Source organism: Heliangelus exortis, chromosome 6, assembly GCF_036169615.1.
Source record: "Heliangelus exortis chromosome 6, bHelExo1.hap1, whole genome shotgun sequence".
Classification (NCBI taxonomy): domain Eukaryota; kingdom Metazoa; phylum Chordata; class Aves; order Apodiformes; family Trochilidae; genus Heliangelus; species Heliangelus exortis.
The window spans coordinates 27,455,835-27,482,420 of NC_092427.1; the positions used below are offsets into that span (position 1 = coordinate 27,455,835).

General features: G+C 35.8%; 1 protein-coding gene across 7 annotated transcripts in view; it reads right to left on the reverse strand.

Annotated features, from left to right (window-relative positions):
* UBR3 (ubiquitin protein ligase E3 component n-recognin 3) overlaps window positions 1-26,586 on the reverse strand; it is a 103,669-nt gene that overhangs the window by 36,358 nt on the left and 40,725 nt on the right. For 5 of the 7 annotated variants that reach the window (XR_011726560.1, XM_071747398.1, XM_071747397.1 and 2 more), the window contains 11 exons: window positions 26,487-26,574; window positions 25,098-25,237; window positions 23,499-23,595; window positions 22,764-22,905; window positions 18,940-19,044; window positions 17,887-18,060; window positions 17,676-17,705; window positions 15,821-16,281; window positions 12,557-12,645; window positions 5,492-5,641; window positions 4,791-4,924 (listed from right to left, as the gene is read on the reverse strand). Coding sequence is in view for 6 of the 7 variants with exons in the window: in XM_071747398.1 (XP_071603499.1) it covers window positions 4,791-4,924; window positions 5,492-5,641; window positions 12,557-12,645; window positions 15,821-16,281; window positions 17,676-17,705; window positions 17,887-18,060; window positions 18,940-19,044; window positions 22,764-22,905; window positions 23,499-23,595; window positions 25,098-25,237; window positions 26,487-26,574 (1,610 nt within the window). In the remaining variant the exon portion in view is untranslated. Of the gene's footprint in view, window positions 1-4,790; window positions 4,925-5,491; window positions 5,642-12,556; window positions 12,646-15,820; window positions 16,282-17,675; window positions 17,706-17,886; window positions 18,061-18,939; window positions 19,045-22,763; window positions 22,906-23,498; window positions 23,596-25,097; window positions 25,240-26,486; window positions 26,575-26,586 lie in introns of all 7 variants that reach the window. The other 2 variants (XM_071747395.1, XM_071747399.1) reach the window with 2 other exon arrangements.

The following is a 26,586-nucleotide window of genomic DNA, read 5'->3' on the forward strand; positions in this document are numbered from 1 at the left end:
TTTTATTAGAGGATGCAAATGGATCTAACTCTCCTTTTCCTTCCAATAGTACAAGTTATTCTGTGTACCACAGCGACATACTGCTCCAGTAGGCTTCACTCAGTTATATATATAACCAAAATACTAAGATTGGGGTTATATAATTAAATCTCACTCCGTTACTAAAATCCATGGTAAGCACTTAGAGGTTTTAATCAATTTTTGAACAATATTGTATATAACATAAAGATAAAAGAGAATAAACACTTTAAAACTAAGATTGTTTTGAAACCACTGGCCTTATTAAAAACCTGTACTTATAGCCCACATGTTAAAAATAAAGTTACCTCATAGGTAATCCTGAAAAAAAAAATAAGCTGGAAAAACAGTCACCACTGGCAAACTTACAATAAGGAATTCTAGAAAATTCTCTTGGAGAATACCCAGCTGTAGTCAAATTATGAAATCACTACTTCTCAAAAAAAGATAATCTAATACAGAGATTGAAATTTACATTTTGGTTATATAATAATTTTTAGTGTACACTCACTCTAAAATGATTTTCAGGTATGATGCAAAACCAGGATACTATGAATAACTGACTCCTTTTTTACATGTTAAGGATGTCCTAGAATCTTGGGTTTTTTCCTGCAGAGGAGCAGGAAATGAAAACAAAATTACATGTGTTACAAGACACAGCCCTCTTGACCTTGCCTCAACATGAAATTCATGTACTATGATCCTTCCAGGTGACAGAATGAGAAAAACTTTTTCTTATGGTGGTTACTGCATGATTTAGTAGACTGCACTAAGGTACTGTCCTATGATACACTTGAATAAGCTTCCCAGGACAAAGGTTTCATTCAGGAAAAACGGTTTTTATTGCAGACATTTAATGAAGCTACATAGTATCATTTGCAAAAGAAAACAAACAAAAACAGAAAAACCAAACCAAAGCAAACCAATCCTGAAGTCTCTTCAGAAAGGCTTTACTCCTTTGGAGCTAAGAAATAGACTCCAAAGCAAGTCACAAGTTTCGGATGGAGCACACCTGCATCATTACTGGTTCTGAGGATTCAGAACACATCCCTGTTAACCTAGTTTTTTCTAGGTTTTTTTTTTTCTAGTTTTTTCCCTGTTTCAAGTTTTTTCTCATAATACTTGGTCATATCAAATATTAAAATAATTGTTTTCAGTGATTTTTCCTTTCGTGGGATAGAACTCCCTGACAGCATGGACAGGTAGGAATACAGAAAAATTGTCTGAGCAGTCAGGGATCAGGTTAGGAAAACTCAAGCCCTGATAGAATTAAATTTGTCCAGGGATGTCAAGGACAAGAAGAAAAGCTTCTATAGGTATGGTGGTGATAAAAGAAAGACCAGGGAAAATGTGGGACTTCTCCAGAAGGAAACAGAAGACCTGGTTATATCGGATATGGGGAAGGCTGAGGAACTCTATGACTTTTTTTGCTCCGTCTTCAGTGGCAAGTTCTCAGGCCACACCACCCAAGTCACAGAAGGCAAAGGCAGGGACTGAGAGAATGAAGAGCCACCACTGTAGGAGATTAGGTTTGAGACCACCTAAGGAACCTGAAGGTGCACAAGTCCACAGGACCTTATGAGATGCATCTGTGGGTCCTGAGGGAACTGAAGGATGAAGTTCCTAAGCCACTATCCATCCCATCTGAACATCGTGGTGGTTTCGTGAAGTTCCCACTGACTGGCAAAGGGGAAACAACCCACACTTTTAAAATAAAAAAAAAAAGGAAAACCCAGGGAACTACAAGCCAATGAGTCTTACCTCTGTGCCCAACAAGTTCATGGAACAGATCCTTCTGGAAACTATAGGGCACATGTGTAATAATGAGGTGACTGGTGACAGCCAAGATGGCTTCACTAGGGGTAAAGTCAGTGCCTTCCATGATGGGTTTAGAGTTGGAGGATAAGGGAAGAGCAACAAATATAAATCTACCTGGACTTGTACAACACCTCTGACACTTCCACATGACACCCTTGTCCAAGCTGGACAGACATGGACTTGATGAACGGAACACTCTGGTTAAGGAATTGGCTGAATGGTCACACTCAAAAAACTGTTGTTAATGGCTTGATGCCCAAGTGGTGATCAGTGACACCAAAGTGTGTCACCAGAAGTGATGTTCCCCAGAGTGTGGTACTGGGATTGGTGCTGTTTAACATCTTTGTCAGCAACATGGACAGTGAGATTGAGTTCACCCTCAGCAAGTTTGCTGACAACACCAAGCTGTGTGATGTGGTTGACATGGTGGAGGGAAGGGATGTCATCCAGAGGGACCCTGACAGGCTTGAGAAGTGGGCCCATGCAAACCACGTAAGTGTGAGGTCCTGCACACGGGCTGGGACAATCCCAAGCACAACTACAGGCTGGGCAGAGAACAGATTGAGAGTATCCCTAGGGAGAAGCACTTGGGGATGTCAGCTAATTAAAAGTTCAACATGGCAATGTGCACTTGCAGCCCAGAAAACTGAGTCCTTGGCTGCATCAAAAGAAGTGTGACACCAGCAGGTCGAGAGAGGAAATTCTTCCTCACTGGTGCACTCTTGTGAGACCACACCTGGAGTACTGTGTCCAGTTCTGAAGCCCCCAACACAAGGACATGCAGCTGCTGGAGTGAGGAGGGCCACAAAGATGATCAGAGGGCTGGAGCACTTCTATGAACATAGGCTGAGAGAGTTGGGGTTGTTTATCATGGAGAAGAGACTTTAGGGAGACCTTGTAGCTGCCTTTCATTACCTGAAGAGGGCCTACGGGAAAGCTGAGGAGGGACTTTTTATAAGGGCATGGAGTGATAGGACAAGGGGTAATGGCCTTAGGCTGAAAGAAGGTAGATTTAGACATTAGGAAGAAATTCTCTAGTGTGAAGCTGTTGAGACACTGGAACAGTTTGCCCTGAGAAGGTGCAGCTATGATTACCACCCTGGAAGTATTCAAGGTTAAGTTGGATGGGGCTTTGTGCAACCTGGTCTAATGGAAGGTCTCCCTGCCCATGGCAGGGGGCTGGGACTAGATGATCTTTAAGGTCCTTTCCAACCCAAACCATCCTATGATTTTATGAAATACATTGTTAGAGGAAGGACACGTACTGGGAAGGACACAGCTGATAAACAGAAACTTAGTTCAGCTGAACAGGACACTTAGGACACCAACAAATGTTTCCATTTTTATGCCAAAAGAAATTTAAGGATTAGTTCTTTCACGCAGTGATATTTTTTAGCACAGGAGTGACTTGGACGCTTGAAAGCAAAACAGCTAATTCAGCTACTATTGGAATCAGGGATGGAATTTTTGAAATGATTTTCTCACTATTCCACTGAATTCTAGACTAACCTGTTGACAGTATTACAACACAGAAAGGCAAATACATACTTCAGCGAGACCAAGTTTTTGAGCAACAATTTACTTGGAGCCCCTCCCATCTGCATTAGGCAAACATATAAAAATAAAACTACAGTATTGCTTTAATGCTTTTAATCACTTCAGCAGGAAAAATATTCATTAACTATTTGAAACAATAAACAAACATCATCAGTGTCAAAGGATGAAAAGCCATGTACTCTTTCCGAACTGAAGTATCTTTTGTACAGAAATAATTTCCTGCTTTAAATGTTTTACCCTTCAGCAAGGAAATGTGTTAATATTTGTCTCAGAAGATGGTGCTTTCCTGAAAATATTGCCCATTTTTTTTAAAGCTTATCGAAACATTTATGGATTTTACTCTAAATTAATCTACTCTTTATAAGCAAGCTTGGTTGCACTTTGCAAATTTCAATTATCTGTGGATGACAGAACACAAGAAAGCTAGCAATCTTGTAAAAATTGCCACATTTTTTTCCTCTTAAAAGCCAATATTTAAGTTTCTCGAGGCTGGTTATTTAGGCAGATTTGCCTAAGAGCTATTATGTCACCTGGGACTAATGTATAGGAGCTTATTTAGAGTCATAGGTTAATATATTTTTCTGCCCTAGAATGATTTCTCAGAACAGTTATGTATTATCTTACAGAGCTGTTTTATATACTAGCCAGGAAAAGTCACAGGCAGCACCTTCCACAAAGGTCTACAACTAAATAAGTCTTGTTAAGCAACAAGAATTGGCTCTCAAAATTAAATACCAAAAGCTTTAACAAGGCTTTGTGAAGTTTTGCAGAAGTCTGTTTGGAACAGCTTATAGAACTGCAAAGCCAACAGTAACATCCCAACTTGTGTAAAACTGAACTTCAGTAATGTTATGCAGAGTTTAGAATACAGCAGAATAGAGTCAAGTGCTCTGCTGGTTCCTCCTTTCTGTCCACTCATCCTCCCCTTCTCTGTAGTGGCTCAGAAACCTGTGACAGGTTAAAACAGCTCCTTCCACCTACTCTGTGCTGCCGAAAATACTTTTACCTGATTAAGAGTAACTCCTTAATCAGGTTGTCTGAGTGGCCACAAGAAAACAGGTGCTTTGGAAGTAATACCCAAGGAAGCAAAACCACATTTCAATTTTGTGGTCTCACTGGATTGTGAAATATCTTCTAGAGAACATCAGCACGGATACTCAATGACTAAACAGCCTGCAGATACACCAGACCCTTATGCCAAAAATACAAATAGGGGAAAATCAGATGCTATTCAAAATAAGGACCCTATCAAATGTAAACACTTCATAACTGCTGCAACATTACAAAGAGTTCACTAAATGTAGATGTGAAACTGGGAGGACTCAAAGCTGTAATTTCATTTACCTTTTTCCACAAATTTTTTGGAAATGGTAGTATTGCTCATATGAAATACTTACATCTTTAAAGTACCGCTGTAACGTTGTAAGCCTCACATCGTGTAGTGCTGCACACGTATCCCAGGGGTATATTTGCTCCTCTTCAGTCGTTGGCAGCTTCTTTGGCTCAGTACTATTGCGACATTGTCCCAACACTGAACGAAGAGAAGCAGCAATAAGGAATGCAATGGATAAAAATATGTAATTAAGAAAATAACAGACTGCAATTAAGAATATATGAATTGCATAAAAATATGCAATTAAGAAAACAATCAGGAAATTCTGGTTTATAATTAGACTGTGCTTTGTTGGCATTAAACAGTAAAAAAATTATTAAAGAAGCTAAATACTGGAAGCTGGGCTTTTGCACTTGTACATAAGGTATATATACATACACAAACATGCTCATATATATATATATAGACACACTGATGGCTTTTTTATTTTGTTTTTCTTTTAAGACCTATTTTCCTGAAGGTCTACTATATACTGGTGGGTTTGCAAAAACGAACAGGAACTAGGAGAGAATGAAACTGTTTGCTTTTTTCTCAAACATTTAAGAATTTTTTTCTGTACCCTTAGATCTACACACATGGGTCATGGAGGATCACCCACAAAAAGAGGAGACTGTCTTTCCAGGAATTGTGAGATGCAGTAGTATTTATGCACATACACTCAAATCCACAGAAACACTGCTTGTGCAACAAGCCACACATTCATACCTGAGGATGCTTGTAGTAGTACAACTAGCCCTGTAGGTCTGTCTTCAGTAGAAGGACCACTTTGTCCACAAATAACGCAATCATATATTGCCTCAGAAACATGCTGTTCTGATGTAGCTACCTCCATGGCAGTATCAGCATCTGGTGATTCTAAAAAATTAGAAGAAAGTTGATATTAAACAGAGGAAAAGAAATCAAATTGCATCTGCATTGAGGTAGTGAAGAAGGAACTCCAAAATAATTACTCTAGTTTATCTACAACTAAAACACTGACAGTTACTTGAAACTAACCTCACTGCTTCAAAGAGAAACATACACAATGAATTAGAAGCTTTCCCACAGTCAAAATTATTCCCTGTGTAATTCAATATTTAGTTCAAGTTCTGTATTCATCTTTATCTCCTTAAACTTCTATAAAACAGAAATCTAACTTTAGTTTCATTCCATACTATATTTAAAAGTCTGAACACAGAGATGAAAGGCAATGAATATGAATCGCTACTAAAACTGTATTTGCTGATAACTGACTCTGACAACAACTAGAAGGAAAAAGTTGATCTTGAGACCTCTGATCATCTTGAAGTTCTAAGAAGGCAAACAAAATGTGCAAGTAAAAATGAAAGATTTGTTTTAATATGAAATCTGAACAACGTTTAAAAATTTAGGATGCAGTAAGAAAATCTGCCGCTAGGCAGCATTTATTGTATTCAAGACCTATCAGAAATAGAGTTTTCTAATCATCCAAATAATAATGCCTAAGTGCACAGACAGAAATGTGCAAGGCTAGGGACTAGCTTATAAGAACTGAAGCAATTGTACTTGATGCAACAATCGCTCACATGACAGCAGGGGTGGCTTGGGGATAAGAGAATAACCATAGTAGATGCAATTTCACTTTACAATAACGGCAGTAATTTTTTTCTTGAAAGCACCTTAGGACTTCAACAATCCTCTCCTGACTGCTCAGGAACACATACTGTCAGTCTCTTTACCTAGGATATAAGGGTGCTTTGTTTCTTTCCTAGAATGTAATTTTTCCACAGGAAAACACCTGAAGCTCTACCTTCAACCATGCCTTTTACATCCTTGAGTAGGCCCGGGTGCTGCACACAGAACTCTAAAACCTTGAGTGCAGCAACAGTCCTGATGCAGAACTGCTTTTAGGATGCTGCCTTCTGAAAGTTCTGAAGTTCATCACAGGGGGCCTGCTGCTGTAAGAAGTAGTGTGCTGGATGCCAGGCAGCATCTTTCTTTGCAATGAAATTCTCCATTCAATGCTCTTCATTCACAGGGCAGAACCAAAATTACTCCGTTTAGTAACTATTGATTTCCCAGTCAGTTATTGAGGGTCACATTAAAGCAAACTCCAATCTTTACTGACACACAGTTGCTAATATTGTACACACGTCTATCACCATCTAGTGGCAGACAGATGGTACAATAAAAAAGCAGAATGCTCTAAGTCCAAATATCTGGAAAGCCTAGAAGCAACTACAGCCAGAAGGAAGTAAACACAAAAGCCATTTTTTATATTTAACATCACTTCATAACTGTGCAACACACATTCATGTATGCCTGTGCACTGGAAGTGCATGATACAAGACTGACTAAAGCATTCCAGCCTTATTTATCTTTTTCTAAAATATTGTCAATATAATATACACTACGCATCTATTCAGTCCTTTTAAGAGTAAGTAGAAAGAAAACGTAGTGCATCAGCCTGATTCTGGACAACGCAATGGAAATCCTCAAAATCAGTCAATATTTAATTTACAAAATACAATTCATTTACCACAAACTGCATAGAAACCTGAAGGAGAAAATATATATCTTAGTATTTAAAAAGTGTTTCAAACCAATTCAGTATATGCAATCTATATACCACTTGCCTATGTGCAACAGGCACATAAAAATCAGACTAATTTAATTTTAGAACTCGACAATCAAATGCACATCTCCTTCACAACTACTTAGATGTAGTGCTAGGCTACTTTGTCAAACTAAAAATTTCAGAGGAACTAAACTTATAGCATCAAGAAAGACTTCATACTAAAATAACTTCCTCTAGAGCCAGTGACAGAAAACAAAGTCAACTTACACAAAATTCCCGGTAAGAGAAACTGGCAAGAATTTAAAATCTCAAGTAATTAAGCAGAGTAAAAAGAAATTACCAGCAGAACAGAAAGCCCCAATTCAAATATGATAATCCCTGACCAGTGGCTTAAAATAGTTGTTAGGTTCTTTGTAAGATAAGACTGGGGCTATGGTTCATTTGAAAGGGTACATTTTGGCAGCATAATTTCTTGTATGGAAACATATTAGTGGCAGTCTGGAAAACAGAAAGCAAGCTACACATACGAAGAACTGCTTTCTGTTTTCCATGGCAACTTGAAGCATTTATTTAAAGTTACTGGACTAGCAATGCTATTTTATTAATTTGATTTTTAAAATATAGTTTCTTAACAATCTTTAAGCTGCGAGATAACACTCCTATTTCCAGGATGCTATTATAAAAAAAGATATTACAGCATATTGTATATATAGCATATACTATATATGCTTTTTATTATATATATGCTATATATATGAAAAGTCTATAGTTAAGGACTGATAGTAATATTACATAAAATTTCTCCCATTCTGGCTATCCCCCCCCCAAATCACCAACACCATCATGTGACCAAAGCTCTATCAGTTGCAATTAACAGTGAAGAATAATCTGTCTCCTTAATTGCTTCCACTGATGCAAACACCCAGCATTTTTTGCTGACTCTAGGAGCATGGTGGCATTAGCTGCTAGGCTGAAGCATGACTTTATAGGTACCATGGTTTGAGTAGGATAGGCTCATTTTTTGTACCAATATGGGGACCTGAAGAGAGGGTATTTAAGACACCAAGAGAACCGAGAGGGGCAGAAAACTGAGGGGTCAGTATTCCCTCCCATTTCCTGCCCATACTCTATAAAGTCAGGACTGGAGGCTCAAAACCTTTTTTTCTGCTCCTTTTTTCCCTGCTGCTTCCGTGTGCTCCTTCACCATCAGCTCTTCAGATTCCACATCCATTGTTTGTTGGGAAAAGCCAGAGACCCCTCTCCTGATGCTGAACACTATCAATCCCATGGGTTTTTAGAGAAGTTTATTATTCAGCTCTTTCTTTAGTTTTATATCAATAGGAGTGAGAGACCTGGATTCACAAATTCCTAGCATTTCCTTCTTGCTAGCAAAATCAGATTAGACTGCTAAAATCTACCAGTGTTTTATCACAGAATGCATTGCTGCCTGAATTTAATTTCATCTGTGCTCTCCAGAGCAAAAAATGTCCTCCCCTTCTCTACCCAACCCAGCAAAATCCAGAACCAAAAGGGCTCTGTAAACACAGGAAATATAGTTCATAATCTCTCTGAAAGTAGTCAACATTTTTCCAGCTCTATACATTGTGTGTCAAGCTGTCCCTGTGGCATTGAACCAATCATCAGTATAACAATATTCTTTGCCCTGACCCAACATATATATTCCCATGAGATCAGTACCTAATTTATTTTTCTCTCTGGGTTCCAAAGATTGAGTGTTAGGAAATGTATGTCACATTGCATTAAAATTCTGCTCTTCTTGTTAACTCAAAAAAATGTTTTCTTGAAGGACAAAACGAAGTGCTGCTGAGATTCACATCATCAGAAAGAAACAAAGACTGTAATGCATGCTTATCACAAAGCTTTAAGGAAAAAAAAAAAAACCAAAAAAACCCCAACACATTGTATACTTCAGAGACATATAACTATTAAAGGTGGTGAGATATTTAGTATTTGTACTTACAATTTAACCAATTTACAAATTTTCACATGTGCTTAAGTACTATTCCTATACTATGAATCCTAGTATTTCATGTTTATAAAACTTAGACAGATCTTTACAAACATCACTGTAATTTCTCAGGCTTCCATTAACCTGGAGCAAAAAGATTTCTTTTTATTCTTAGCAAGCTCTGCCTGAAAGGCAGTGAAGTTTCAAAAATCTCTTTCATGGAGTTCCACATCACAACAGGTAAACCATAGTCTGAACAGTGCATTAGTGTTCTAAAAACAAAGATATAAAAGTAGCATTTATTAGGAGACCAGAAGACCTACAGAGCTGACACTGAATATGACTTTATGACAACATTTTTTAGTCCTCAGACATTCTCTTCATATATATGAAGAGTTCTATCTGCTGCTCTTACAATCGTTTCTTGGTTTATTTTTCTGCTTTTCACATTTGTCCTGCAGTCGAAACAGCTACAGACAGTGGATTCTGTTCCATCCTAGTTGATTAACATAACTGTTTCTGAATTTCACTTAATTAATTCCAGGCAAGCTTGAATGGCACTGCAGTTCTTCAGATGCACAAAATATAAACAGAAACTAACAGGGGGCACAAAGGAAAGGGGCTAAATAATAGGAGTTCTTTCTACAGTGATTATATGCAAGAAAACCTTAACCTTGACTTTCATAATCTCAGATGAATTTGTGAATTCCAATTCAAACAAATATTTTTGCTGGTAAAATGAGACATGCTTAATATTGAAAAATGAACATGTAATTGGGTATCTTTGCTTTAACCCATGTTTCACTGGAGCATCCCAACAATCAAACAAGATAAATGCCTCAAAGGAGTAACAATGACTCTGTGCACTTTAACAAACACTTTGGAAAAATTAAGTTTATGGGGTTTTAATAACATGATCTTTCAACTTTAACTGTTCTCCATTACTTCAACTCTCTTCTCAACACTTATTTTCAAGGTATTTTCTGTATTTTACACTGTCAAGATAAAACTAATATGAAGGTTTTGAAGTGCTATACCCAAAATCAATAACACCAGTTTTTATATTTTACCACTGAATTAAACCCACATTTAATAGATACATAAGTTCTAAAAGCTGATGAAGATTATGACAACAATAATTTGCTCAAGTGACACCAACTGGATCAGTGACAACTGAGGCCTCACCATCCCTGCATTTTGAGAATATCATTCTTTTTACAACAAAAAATCAAATTTAGAAAGAAACCTACTGCTGAATCCCAACCCATAATAAAAATAACAGGTATTGAATGTGTGTTTGAATGTGTGAGAAGGGAAGACATTTTAAGTGACTGATTGTAGTATGAAATGATTTTTTTCAGAACAGCTATGATATAAATCAGGGTAAGACTACTAAGCACTAATATTCATTTTAAATTGTTTCACTCCTAAAAGAATAGTTGCAGAATTTTTACCACATCTTATCTTTTTAAATTAGAGTAATAATAGTTTTTGCAACTCTTTCAGTAATTTGCTGCAATATGTAGAAGCTACATTTGCAGCCAAACAAATTACTTAAGTAAAAAAAATATTCCTGGCAAAGAATTAACCTAGGTTTTTAAATAAATCCTACACACTATAATGGAACACATACTTCCTTTCTGCAAGCTATTTTAATGCCATAAAACATGAACATAAAAGCTAGTTAATACTGGATTACAGTACAAAAATTCAGTGAATTTTCATCATAAGCTCAGGAAATAGTAAGGCTACCTACAGGACACTGAGAAAAAGTGAATGAAAAGGTTAAGCTATTATTCAGCTAGCACAATGCCTGGGATTCTATTAAGTTGTTGCCAATAAGTACCTTTATTAAAAACTACTTTATGATAATGTCTCCCATTAAGTTGATTCTACCTACTGCTGTGCATGACCTGGTATAATTGACAACAGTCACTACATTTTATCTTGAGATATCTGAAGTTATCTGAAGTTTAAATACTAAGAAATAAACACTTTCAAGTTTTGCAGGCCCAATAACTTTTTAGTGCACAATCAAAAGCACAAGGGTCCATGGTCTCCCTGCTACAGAAATGAAGGTTCTTTTAATATTTGACACACATAGTTAAGTAAAAACTACATATTCCCAGCTAAGTATGCCACACAAATAAATGCTGTGTAGTTTACCAATTTAACTGCTATACTCCATCCACAAGCCAAAGCTGTTACCTTAAACATAGTTTATATAATTCAAGCACAGGAGCATTAAGACATACATATGCATATATGCAAATGCAGCCATGACAGGTATATATAGATATGTATATATATGTATTGCACACTCTCCAAACACCATAAATATGGTCATCAAGTTGCTAAAGGAATTTCAGTGATTGGCATATTCAAGACCTTCATGAGTATGAAGGAATAAATCTTCTCAACACATAAACTGAAAAGAATTTAAGTATTTTTTAAAAACAGACTATTTTACAATAACAGTTGTCAAAATATTTTTAGTCAGTGCTTAAAAACTCAAACCACAACCACATAGCAGATATTTGATTGGAAGAGTGGGGAAAAAAATTTGGCTTTCAAAAGTGCTAATTTTCAAAGAAGTAATCCAGAGGATGAAAATACTTTCCATTCCCTAGTTTAACACTATATTCAACTGAACCTGAAAAAATGTATCCTCAAGAAAAACAAGAGCTGATTCTGCTGTAAAGCCTGCACTTTACACAGAATAATACAATGTTACCACTTAGAGCAACAGATGATCTAAAAATTATGCTTTCCTTAGTTCTACACATAAATTTAAAATGCAAAAATTTAAGCTTATCAGAATTAGAGGCTTTACAAAGAAAGTCTTAAATCTTATTACAGATTAAAGAAAATGCCATCTTTGAAAGACGAAGTTTGGGATATTTTATTTTAAAAGGTAAATAATTTAAAATATACTATAGAGATTCAATAATTTCATCCATTGCATACTAAGAAAAAAATAGGAATAAGATTATGTCCTACAGATAATGTGTTCCCTTTTAAGTACTTTCAAGATATTTTAATCTATTCTTTAGCAATTAGGTATTCAGTATTATCTGTCCTAGAAAATGCTACTTTAAGCCTCTTAGGAAGTATTTAGTGGAGTAGATACAGCACTGGAATCTGAGAGGGTAATTTGTTTGGGGTTTACGTTTTTGGGGTTTTTTAACTGTTTGAGTACAACCCTTAGTACTGACAAGAGAAAAGAAGAAAAAAAAAGAAAGCAGTCAACCACACAAAAACTTACCAACATCCATAGCAGTTTCCATGAAGCTTTTCTGTCTTGAGGCAAACTCAGCCAACAGTTTCTGTTGCCTTTCCCTGGCCTTCTGTCGTCTGAGTGAAAAAAAGAAGTATTTATAATAAAGGAAAAATAGTTTATAGTGTCAGACTGATTACAGTCGCCACTTCCAACAATATCATTCAAAATTAAAAGCTTCCTCTAAATAAACAATTAATTTTCAAGCCCAACAGAGGAATCTCTTGCTTTAAAAGTGGAGATTTTTTAAGACATATTATTTTCTTTTGAGCCTGAAAGAAAAATTCTGTACCAAAAAACCCTTCTGAAAAACCAAGGGGTCTTTTAACAGACTAGGGCATAGAGTCATAGGAAAAAGAAAGCAATACCTTACTCTTGGAAGTTATTTTTCTGTTACATTAGGAAGAGTAACAGAGTGAAATGCCAACTGTTGTACAAGAAATAAGTATATATAAAAATCAGTGTTTACAAGTTACTATTCTTGTTATAATATTAGTCATATTTATATGAAAAAATAATATTTATTGTATTGACTATAATTAATAATATTTATTATTGTAACTATGGTAATATTAATGATATTAAAACAATAATAATCAAGCCTACCTCACTTTTGATAATAAGTTTGATGTCAAAGGAAACAATTAATAATATATTTTCCATCTCAGGCTTCTCGTACTGGTTCCTACTCCCCTACCTCCACCTCAGATACTTGTCACCAACAACTTTTTTACCTTGACTCAAGACTGCTTCCAAACTGAAGGCCCTTATCTCCCTGGAGATAAGGATAAGCAAATTCCACTAATTTTTTCCTCATCATTTAACATGGCTCTGAATTTACATTAGAGGCTCATTCTTGCCTACCCTTCTATTTATACTGTATTAGAAATCTGTACTGGCTGTATAGGTTCTCTAATGCCTATATATACATATTGCAGTGGGTAGAGGAATATTAATGGATGTAAAAAGAAAGAAAGAGACATCTTCTTCCTGAGATACCAAGAAAGGATCTTTACTTTGACAAGAGTTTACAGAGGAAATGGGAGAGTTCCAAGTGGGAAAACCAAACCTCCCACAGCTGCTCATTCCATGGCACAGGCAAAGAGCTGTGTGCCCCACAGATGAGGGCTTTACATAGCACTTGCCCAGTGCAGTCAGGGAAGCTCTACCAGAGTTACAAACTCTGTGCATCAGCATTCACAATTAAGCTTTTTCCCCAACTCAGAGATGATTCAGATAACTAACAATGGATTTTGAAACATCACTTGGCATCTGGTATGCTGATGGGTTGCTCTTTAGTCTCCAGCACTGTCTGATTATCCCTGCCCTGGCACAGGAACAGGCATCTGCATGCCCAAAGCAGCTAGTACACTGTAACATGTTATCCTGAGCTGGTCTGCTTTTAAGTCAAAGCTCCTAACTTGTTTTCTTAAAGGCACCTTAAAAACCCAAATATCTCTCCCCATTTATCTGTCGCATTGTATAGCTACCATTTCCCAAAATAACTTCTCTTTACAACAATCCTGGAGATTCATATTCTGAGTATCATACCAAGGCATTCATTAAACCTGTTTTTATTTATTTCTCCCTGGGAATTTCTCACTATATGGCTTAACTAAAAGCAGAGTGACTGTAAACAGAGGCCTTTAATAAGAAGACATAAACAAACTCTGACAGATTCAGTACAGCTCAGTAATTTTCCATGATGGCTCATGGGAGTATGATACTGCAATTGAAAAAATACTGCAAGCAGCTCAAGCTCTCTTCAAGCTCTGTATTTTGGTTTCTATGGCAACATTGTATTGCCTGGGTGATGCCAAGTTTGTCGGCATATGCTGAAGTACCCAAAAAGGGTGAACACTGAACCCTCACAATCTGCTTGATCTTCACCAATACAAAACTGGACTTGCAGGAAAAAGTAAAACAAAACGAAGTAAAAACTGCAGCTTTATGATATAGATTGTCAGTCTATGAGATTAGTCATTTAAGTTACCACACTGTCCATTAATACACTTCACGGGTCCCCAATATCATTAAGGATTTAAGGAGAAGAAACAGTCAGCTCAGAACTGGAAACATTTATTTTCATCATTATGTTAGCCCCAGAATCTAACTGAAAACTTAAAGTGCTTATAATAGATCTTTGAAAATATCACATCCTTTTTGATTTCCACGTTTCTCCTGTACATAAATCTAGCACTATTGAGTACCACACGTACCAAAACGTAGCTGTTTTAACTGAAGTAGCTGTTCGGTCTGGCATTTTCTGAAAGAAAATTTTGCATGCTATTCCTTCACTGTTTCTCTCATTTAGTGAACTATCACAAGGGATGTTGAAAAGTAAACCACTGACTGACACTCGTAAGCAAAAAATAATTCTATTTTCTACAGTATGTAACATTCTACTTTTTAAAGTATGTGACTTACATGAAAAAATTAAATCAATCTTCCTTTTTTATGGTTAATTTTGAAGTACAGTATAGGTCTTGGATACATCAGGGAGAATTTAGTGAGATATTTGTTTTCAAACAAATAAAAATAGAAGGCTAAATAAAGGCAATCCAGAAACAAACTGAGTTGGATACAGCTGCATGTTTCTACCCAAACATCCATAACCTTAACCATATAGGCTGGTTATGTAAACCATTAATACATCGAAATACTGTATGGATAAGCATTCAAGTGTATTCTTGTTGATTCCAGCCTGCATTCTCTCTTTACTTAGGTGAATGTGGCAAGTCCTTTGATCTGACCACACCACTCTCAATGCCCCAACCTTCTAACCATCCCCTCACTTCAAATGACACATTTCAGTCTTTTGCACTCACCATTATCAATTTCTTCCCACTGCTCCAACCCGGCCAACTCACCTTTCTGTCTGGCTCTATTAAAACTCCCAAATACCAGCCTCAGTCTTACCTGTGCCCTCCAGACATTTGCACTCCTACTCTACATTCTATGAACTCTCAAGATCCCATCTTCCCTCACTGAGATTTTCACTAAAAGCTGGTTATTTGCTGCTCTCCACTGACCATTTCTGTCCTGACAACCCAGTTGTTTCTTCCCTAACATCCCCCAACTTGCCAGTTTGAATCTTCCCACATCAACTATGAGCTTGATCTGTCATCTTCTCTTTGCTCACTATCACACTGCCCAGGTTTCTCTTGCCAGTCTCAGTCCTCTTTTCCCCTGCAGTGTTGTATGTATGTAGCATGCACTACTAACACTCCTTTGCTTTGTTCTTAACGTTACCTTTCTTCTTTATCCAAAGTTTTCTTCTCTGCAGAACTAATCTTTTTTGGTGGTACAGGAGGTGTCACCTTTCTGCATATCTCTTCAATTATACGTTTATTCAATCTGCTCTGAACAGCAGCTTTCAATAAAATTCTTTCTACTGCCGTCATGCCATCACCATGGGAGTATCTTGGAATTTCTGGGTGGATTAAAACATCCACATCATCCAGCCACGGAGGATAGTAAGAGTTCTGTTTTCCTGAGAGTTTGTGATGCAATTTAATCAGCAAGGACAGTATGCTTTCCTTCACTTCTAGAATGGCTGTGGCTAGCTGTGGAGTTGCACCAGGTGCTGACCATTTCATTGATGTTTTGGGCCGGACCACCTGGTTTGCCTCACTGGTGTTCCGATTGATGATCTCTTGAAATTTCTTTCTACGTTCCGCAACCAAACTGAACACTTGAGCTGTCCCGGAGTTCTTGGGAAAAAAATTACAACATTTAATTTTCAAAAATACAAGTATAAGCAACATACATTTATAAAACCATAGAAAATATTTTAAACTAGGAGAAAACCCATACAACATTTTAGATTTCCTCTTCCCTTCCAAATATATTGGAACTTGGAACAGCAAAATACTAGCCCTGCATGTCATTTTCATACAGATCTGATGTACAAAGCTGTATAAAAAGTCTAACAGAAAATTAAAGTATCATCTATACCAAAACAACTAACCACTGGCTTTGTTCTAGACAAATTTAGAATTCTGTTTACCAAGCAGTATTTCCTTACTTTTTCTGGAATATTCAGCATTTTGGTATCTTCATGTCATTTAAATATTTTTATTAAAGTTTAATGAGCACTGCTGTACAATGTAACTCATAATCCCACACAAGTGAGACCACACACCCCCATGGGTGCTGTCCATTTTGTGTGGATTTATTAGCCAAGACCAGAAGTCACGTACTCCATAACTGCAAGCAGAGACTGTTATTTAGGGCACATGAGATTATGAGTGCAGTTACATTAATGACAGAGCCCATTCAGATGTTTCTGTCCTATGCCACCTTTGCTTTCAGTCCCAAATTAAAAATTCATGGAAACAACTCACATACACTGCATCCATAGCAGAAAGACGTTTCTTGAATATTTTGAACATGAAATTTAGAGTATTTAAGTATCTTACCCTCTCCTTCCTCAGAAAGCTGGGCAGTCAAGAGATACCAAATTCTTCAGAGATGAAATATAAAAATGGGATTTGGACAATCATCTCACCTACCTTTGTTATGTTTTAATCTGTTTCACCTCATCTACCTAAATTTTGATCTTTTTTTCTAACATTAATATGCAAATGAATACCCATTGTGTTTCACTACATCTGGCGTACAATAATCTGAAGTGCTGTACACAAAAGATACAAGAGCAATCCTGACATAGAGATTATACTATCTACCAGCTAGAAATCCTTCAAAATCTCACCATTTATACATTTGCTTTGTAAAAAAGAGAATTGCCATTAATAATTTCAAATGCACTTGCAATGTAGGGTTAATCTTACCCAGATTTGAGAAAGCTAAGACTATTCTGCATTAAATGTTAGTAATATCTCAGCAATACAAACAGTCCTAAACACCAAGCTCAAGCAATAAGCTAAAATGACATTTTATATTTGATAGAAAGCTTCTATCAAAGCATTTCTTTGCTTGAAATTCTACTACCTATCAAGAATATGAAAAAAAAAGCGTAAGTCCTTGCAACATGAATTAAAAGAAAACAAGAAAATTAGAATATTTCACTGAATGTTAAGGTGAGCACAATTAAAGCCATGTTTCTAGTTAATTGCTTAGGAGAACAAACTGCACACAGATCTACCTCTCTCTGGAGGCTCTTCCGCCTTGAACTCTGGTAGATTGAGGACAAAAAAAGTCATTAAATACATGATTTGGAAGGAGTTTTTATTTGAAATAAATTCTACTTCTGTTATAAGTACACTTAGGAGGGAAAAAAACCCTAACAACAAAGGCCAGAGGATGCAATAACTTAAACTAATCTAGGAAAATGGCTGATATTTGTATGTGCTTACTTGTGATGAAGCTAAACCATCAGAACTCGTACTTGCAGGTGGTTCCTTCTTCACCTCTGGAGCAGTTTCTGGTACTCTGACTCGGACATAGTTAATGAAGTGACGCATGTTAGAAACCAAGTTACTGCCTGGAAACCAACTATCATGGCAGCGCTCCTGCCCACCTGCAGATTCCTAAAATACAACAAAAAAAGTTTAGCATACTTTCTCTGTTGTGTTATAATAATTTCTGTTGTTTTGGTAAATGTACTAGAGAGGCCATAATCTCTCCATGAGATAGGAACAATATGTTGAACAGTACGTACTTCACTAAAGCTGATAAACTCAAAAATTATGATGATGGATGCTTACTGTGAGGACTGGATGCCTGATAAGTACATTTTGTTTTAATATAACCAAGTACATACAATCAGTGCATTTAGCAGAGGCTAAAGGAACTACTCAGAGTAATCCAAAGATGTACAACCTAAAATTAATACAAAAAAATCAGAACAATACAGAACTGAAAGAAAAAAAGTGTCAGGTCCTTAATTGTATAAGTAATGTTAAAAAGCAGGAAAAATTATGAAAGTCAGATGGGAATCCGTAATCACAAAGATAATGGCTTTTTATATTCCACTTTTCATCCAAAGCAGTTAGAATTTTGGCTAATTCACATCTTATAGAAGATACAAAGCTTTAATAATAAAATGTTCGGTGATACATTTCAGTTGAAAATCTAGAAATCTAAGCAAGCTTTAGATTTACTAATTTTAAAATTTTTTGCACCCAATTTCAAGTCCAGATTTACAGAACAGTAAAGATGTAACCAATCTGTGTTGTCAGATATATATATACACAGGCATTGTTGAAAAATGAAATATATTACACTCCACAACAGTATGCAATTTTCTCATTTTTCTTTGCTTAGTTGTATCCTGCTTAGGTAAAAATAAATGTTTTACACTAATTACTATGGTAAAAATTGAATTTCAATGAACATCTATTATTAAATAATATTGAATCATTAGACAACACTTGTATTGTAATGGAAAACACAGGGTTTATTCTTACCTCTTCATCTGACTCTTGTTCTGGAGAATTTTCCAACCCCAGCTCAATCAAATACAAAACCATGCAAAGCACATGTTCTGACAAATTCTGATGATCCATTAACATCTAAACAGAAAAACAGACATTCACATCTCAAAGGCTTTATCTCTTATACATTTACAATCTCCAGTAAAACAAAATAAAAAACAAACAAACAAAACAAAAATCAACAAAACCAAAATCAAAAATAAACTTCCAAAATCTGAGGGACATCTCTAACATAAACTGTCAGGTAATGAAAGTAGACAATTTCATATGAAGAAGCTCAACATACCAGCTACAAATTTTATTTTTGAGTAGGACCTTCAAAGTTAACCACACCAGAAAAGGTAGAAAGTCTTGAGCCATATATGTGATTTTTGTCTGGGTTTTTGTTTTTTAATTTTTTTTCTTAATTTACCACTGTGCTCACAAGAGCTGTACTATGAGATACAGGTATCAGCTAAAAAGAAAAGACTAGACAGGAAGAATGCCTTAACTATACTTGTAACCCTAGTATATTTTTGGTATATACTGAGCACAAATTTTAGCATTTAAAATAGTTTTCTTTTTCTTGCACAATAACACTTTCAAAGTCGTATCATATGTATAAAAATGCAGTTAGGAAAAATATTATTTTCAAGAGCAGAGAACTGTCTATTCAAGTTCCTGGAATACCTACTCTGAAACATCAGTAACACACTTTAAACTTCACTCCTGTTATGACTGAATGCTCTGATCAGTAATTATGCTACAGGATTTTAAAAATTTCCACCTAGGCCAAGATTAGTACAAGTAGTAACATTAATATAGCCCTTGAATAACCATAATGGAACACTACTGCAAAATAAGACACATAATTTTGAATGTGATGGATAAACAAGAGTGTTGTATTTAAAAGACATATTATCCTCATTCCACTCAGACTAGTAAGACTTCAGCATATCCAAACATACAAAAAAAGTGTTTTGGCTAATAAACTTCAGAGACTTCAATTTTAATTTAATTTTTTAAGATTATTAAAAGTTATGCTGAGGTTTAGAAAAACCTAACCTTTGAGAAACACCACAAAATTTGATTTCACATCTCCTTCCAGTCAAACAAATTTGTACCTTAAAATTGTTATTAGTTCAAGTTCTGATACACTTTAACACCAAAATGCCAGGCAAAGCTGCAGAGATACCAGTACTGCTACAAGCAAAGACCTACACTTAGCCTGCCTTCCCTTCTTCGTATCAGTCATAATAAGGCCTCATGAGGACCCAGTCCTAGAAGTGATACCAGGATAACTGGGAACACCAGAAGGGTTAATAGGAATTTGGTTCACATAATCTTTTTTAATTGCAAATAATAAATAGCCTTATCTTTCAATTAATAAATGCTCACATCTTTCTTCTAACACAACTCTCAGTGCATTGAGAAGAAGCACCCGTGCTGCTCAAATTAAAAACCAGGACAATTGGCTAAGAATATTCTGATTTAAAGGGAACAAAATGGAAAGAACCTACAAGTCAATAAATAAGTGGATGAGAAAAGATGTTTTCAGTTTCACTGTAGACAGGCTACTACAAAAATTAATATTTGTACAGATCTACCAGTCAGAATCAAAAGTCATGTTGACTAATACTTCTGAAAAGTCAAATCATAAAATGTAGTAGTTTACAGTTCTCCTGTAGCCAGTCCCAGAAGTCAAGAGATACAAAGACTGTCATAAATCAGTAAAATTTCACAGATAAAACATAATTTAGGAATGACTATGTAATTTCTACCATACATAAATCAGCCTGAAATGTATTTGGCATCCTGGCTAAAAGAACAACTCAGAAACTTTAAGATTCTCAAGACTTAAGATCTTGAAGCTTCTTAACAGAATAAGAAAAATTACTGGGGAAAAAAAAAAAAACAAAACCAAACCAAACCACAACAAAACAACACAAGCAAACAAAAACAAACAAAAACCCCAAGTAAGACAGTAAAAATGATGCATTCCTTCTCTACATTCTCCATTTTCGTTTCACATCAAAACATTAATTAATCTTCTACATAATCCCAAGATCTCCTTAACTTCAGCAGTCTTCCTGTAAGTCTCCTGTCTTATCTAGTACTTTCTCCAGGTATGCTCCTTCCCCAGTCTCTGCCCCCTACTACTCAGCCTCACTCTTCACCCTGCAGCAAGTAGGCAGCCCAGGCACTGCAGCAGGGCAGAGCTAAGCAGAGTTAAACGCTGCACACAGCAGCTTCTTTGGCCACAACTGTGAAAATCACTGAGGAACAAGGTACTGACACTCCAGGCAAAGCTCTAGGTAACTCTGGTGTAGGCCACAGACAGGATTTGGGGCTGACTTTTATGACACTTCAGCAGTTAATAGAACAAAATAAACAGCCACTGATCGTGCACACAAAGTAACTTCACAATGTTTACAGTCTGGCTAAATTCAGATCCAGAATCTGAATAACATTGATAAAAAAATGTTTAAAACATGGGAAAAGGAGATATATTTTGTCCTTGCTTTGTTCTTGAAAACTCATGCCTGAACTGGCATTGAGCATGAAAAATGTCATTGGTTAAACTTCAGCAAGATAAGGAACGAGATGTCTGACAAAAGAAAACATTCACCAACCATTTTACTACTGATTTTCCAAAAAGTCCCTGCACAGGAAAATGTCTTCACCATAACACGTCTCACTCCATTATGAGGGAGGAAGAATTAGTAGCAAAACAGGAAAAATTTTATATTTCATATTTTTAAAGTAGATCTTTGAAATTGCACTAATTACATAGCAGAGCCCATATTTTATTGAGGCCATAGATTTGTAAGCAATATAAAGCTTTTGGAAAAGTCCTTTTCTGTCATAGAGGTGAAATGTATTGAATGAATTCAGGTAAAAAGTCTTCATTCATCTTAATTATATACTGACAACTTCTGTGATACTTCATTACAGAAAGAAATCAGCTGAAACAACTCTGGGAATAAGCATGGCTCTTTGTGAATACCACGCAGTTATAAATATATATAAGAACAGGTATTTTCTATTCAACAGAAAATTAACAATAAAACAAGAAAGAGCTTTAGGGGAGCTGGGAGCACTTGAAAGATCACAAAAGGAAATTGCCTGGGAAAAGCACTACTGTGCCTTACTCAAATCACATTTTACAGTTCCTCATCTGCTTCAGCAGTACACTTTGAAAGCAGCTTCCACATACAAAGACAGATTTGAGGTCCCGTTTTCTGATTAATGTACTCTTCAAAAAAGATGCACTTCTCTTTAAAATGGCAGCCTTTAAGACAAAACCAAACTCAATTTAAAGGCATCAATCAGTCCTGAAAGTCAAGTGCTGTAACATTATCAAAAGACTGAATGTATCTAGGAAGTGATGGAACCAACTGCAGCTATGAAATGTATTTGCCATTTAGGATCTAAAGCCATTGAGGCCACATATATTAGAAAAGGTTGCTGATGCCCTAAGACCCTGCAGTGGGAGCCAAAGGAACATCACTTACACAAACATGCTCTCTGAAACCATCCTATGGTTTTCAAATAATCCAAATGGCAACTCTAATGGTTGAGATAAGGTTACTCAGATCAGGATGGGTCATACACCTGGGGACCTGACTTAGTGCATGTATATATAGAATAACATTCAATGAAATTTTAAAAATGGGAGAAAAGTAATTACAGTAGACCTACGGAAAAAAAAGATTATTTACAGATGTCAGTCTCAATGTATTTTAAATAATTGTAATTCTAAGAACTGTTCTGAAAAAGTGGAAGTAAAATACTGGCCGAGAGAATTAAGACTGTACCTTATAAAGAAGCGTAAACAGCACGATGTGCAGGGTTTTACAGTGTAAAAGCTTTATGAGACCTTTGTAACTAGGATGTAGTGGTGTTCTTTTCTTGTAAGGAGGCCAGGGGTTCCCAGGGAATTTACCACTTTGCTTTAAGCTGTTGAAACAAATGAGACTTATGTTACCAGTGCAATAATACAGACAACTGCCACTGTTACAGACAATTATCCTGCCTTCTTTTTGTTTAGACCAACTTTAGAATTGTCTAAGCAGTTTAATTTATTCAAGCAGCATTACAAAAATTGCACTAAATATGCAAAGTTAATTCAGTCTTATTTTTCTGTGGATTACCACTGATTTAAATGACTGTTATTTATAAAGTTAAATCCATTTTACATTATTGATACAAATTTAAGAACACCATTTTCATTCTAAGAGGCACACAAAGAAATGGAAAACTTTTCACCTGACCCAAATCCATGTTAGTGAGATACCCAACATAGGAATCTCACATCTGTAGAAGTGAGCTACAGGCAACATCTGCCGTGCCACAGACATTTATGACAGAGTAACAGACTAAGCTAACCAAACCCCTGATAATGCCTGTAAATTTGTGAACTATTTACTCAAGGACAAATCTGGGGCCTGAAAACATGAATAACATGATTAGCACTATCAGACAGCGTAAACAGAATTTTTTTTGTGCAATATGCAACAATATGTTATATTCTAAAAATTATGCCAACTTACAATGCTGTGTATCTGTCCATTGCAGACTGCACATCTCTACGGTAAACTGTTCGCAGTATTACCATGACAGGGTCAAATTCCTTATCCCAGACTTCAGCTGTTGTTTAAATGAAATCATGTGTTAAAATTCTCTTTACAAACCTTACAACTTGCTCTAGATTATCTTCTTAACTAGCTTTAATTATTTAATTTTCTCTTTTTTCTTTTTTTTTTTTTTTCTGCTTTAAAGTGCAGCGATTTTTACTAATTCTTACTATACTAAAATTACTGCTACTTATAAAGGCATCAAAATTTCACCAAAAGTATTTTTCTTAGTTACAAACCAAAAAATTTAGCAATCTCTTAGGGCAATAGATCTTTCCTACTAACAAGCTTTATTTTAGTGTCTTCTAGCATTCTTTTCTGCCACAACATAGTATACAATGTGGGCTACAAGACAAAAAGAAAAATAGCATTTCTGATAAAATAGCAGTTGAAATCCATGTGGAGGAAATTTTGGTTTTTAAATCCAACTTAATTTTAAGGTCTAAGTAAATGTATTTATCCAACTGAAACATGAAAAGGCAGCCCCCAAACCATCTTTTTGTATGCATCTTGTTTTGCCCTTTTTAATTTCTGAGTACATGTGTAAAACGTTCTCAGTTCTTTCTCACATGGTGTTTGTTAAGCACAGACCCTCTTGAAAGCAGAAGTAAAAGACCTACTTAACAGGTAGGTGACATTTTACTATTAAGTGCAGTGAGCTGTGAGGCTGAAGCACAACCAGAGCACATGTAGCATTTCATATTCTCATATTCATATTCTGAGCATATCTGCTCAGAAAATGGAAACAGTAATGGAACACTGAGTTCTTAAATTCTTCCTCTGCTTTGATGTATCAACACTATGTTGAGTCCAATTTAGATAACAAGCTGGTCAGGGGAAAAACCTGTCATTATTGCACTGTATGAATATTGTAGAATTATAGAGCAACATTCTTTAACCAGTCTAGTCTGAAATTTGTTCTAGACTCTCACTACTGACTGAGAAAAATGTAATAAAAAGCAATAGAAAAGAAAGGATTATGCATCACGATATCTTTAATAACTGAAATGTGGATAAGTTCAGAGAAAAAAAATCTTTGCCAGTGACACTTCACTAGTGCAAAGTGTTCTAAGGCATACTGAACACCCAGTTTTTTAAAAATCTCATGAATGAGACCAGTGACCAGTGAAATACACATTACAATTTTTCAGTTCTCCATTCTTCCCTAGCTTACTAAGGATACTTGATTAATATGAGAAGCTCATTTTCACTCTACAGCAAAATGAATTATTAAAAACCAGTAACAGTCTTTAGCTATGCTCTGAAATATAAGTAATAAACAATAATGAAAGAAGCAAGTTTTGTGGGTTTTATATGGTTTAGGGGCTGTTTGTTTTGGTTTGGGTTTTTTTTGTTGGGGTTGTTTGGGTTTTTCTGAGTGGTGGTGGTGTTTATTGTTGTTTGGTGGACTGTAGGTTTTTCTGTGGTTTGGTTTTGGGGGTTTTTTGAAGAAAAAAACCTCTGGTTAAGCATCTTACCACTGAGTATGCTAAAAAAGGATGCCAATTTCCATACCTTTAGGTGTATACATTCCTTGTTGCATGGAACCTCCAGGTTCAAAAACAGGAGCTTTAAAATCAGCAACTGATGACAAGACAGATTCAAAGCTTAAGCTCCCTGGAATAATTCCACTTTTAGGATTGGGGTTTTCTGGAATGTAATGTTTATGCTAAGGAAAGCAAAGTTAACTTACTTGCAGGACACAGCACTTTACTTCCTTCTTGACATTTTCAGTCACACATTTCAGAAACGACATTTCAGCAGTGCCCTGTGCTTACCACAAGAGGTCTGTATGCTCCAGATGCTATAGTGCAATTATTATTAATGAAGTGAATTAAAGCCTTCTAGCTAGGATGTTAATATTTTTAAAATCAAATCAATTGCTTAAGAGATAAATATTAAATGAGAAATTAAAAATGCCATCTGTAGGGTATAGAAAGTTTCTGTACTTGCCTTATTTCCTAACACTTTGTCTCTCTTCAACAATATTTAGTATTTACAGCCAGGTGCAGAAAAAGCAAGTAAAGAGCTTAGTATCCATAAAGGTAATAAATAATTCTCCATCTTGTATTGTCTATTTCTCACTTTTGGCAGCAATACTTAATTGACCTACTGACATTACCCTAAATCACACATAACAATTACAAGTAAGGAAGTTCCTGCTTAATGGAAAGTGATTGCATGTATAAAAGGTTCACTCATTTTATATAGTTAAGTGATTCAATTAAGTGATTAGCTTATTTTACATACTTAAGTGCTGAGTTATTAGGTCATAGAGCAATAATAATTATTACATATTTTAACTCTTTATCTCTTCCCGTCTCAATGAATTCCTAATATTTTTGCTCAATTTTTATCTTTGGATCACAAGCACTGTTGTTCAACCACCTATTTAATATGCAGGCTATTTAATTTGTCTGCACAGTAACAAATGCATCTCAACCTAATTTCAAAGCAGCGTTCACAACTGCAATTATTTGCATTTTCAACAATTGATAGCAAAATTCAACAGAGCAAGGGTGGCTTCTTTTTATACTGGCATAGTATTTAGCAATAATTAAAGGCTCAAATCCAGATAAAGGTCACACTATACTTCCTAGAATTTCACTGGAAACTAAACTTTTCACCTTACACTTTAAAGACCTTTGTAATGCTGAAAAAATAATAAAAAGTACATTTAAGCATTTTTTAACAAAACCAATTTAAAATGATTCCACAGTACTGCATATTTTGTAAGACAAATGAAAGCTGAAGCAAATCCAATTGCTAATGATAAGTATATGCAAGCACACCTTTACACAGTTTGTTTAATTATGTAAGCTGTTGTTCAAGCTCCAAAATCCCACTACTCTTCAGGTACCTGTCATTCCCATTTATGCACATTAGTTAATATATTTCAAGGATATGAGGTCCAATAATGAACTGTGTGTCCTGTCATTCATACAGAGTTGGGCTACCATCTCTGCTCTGAGAATCTCATCATCTGTCATTCCTAGAACAGTAA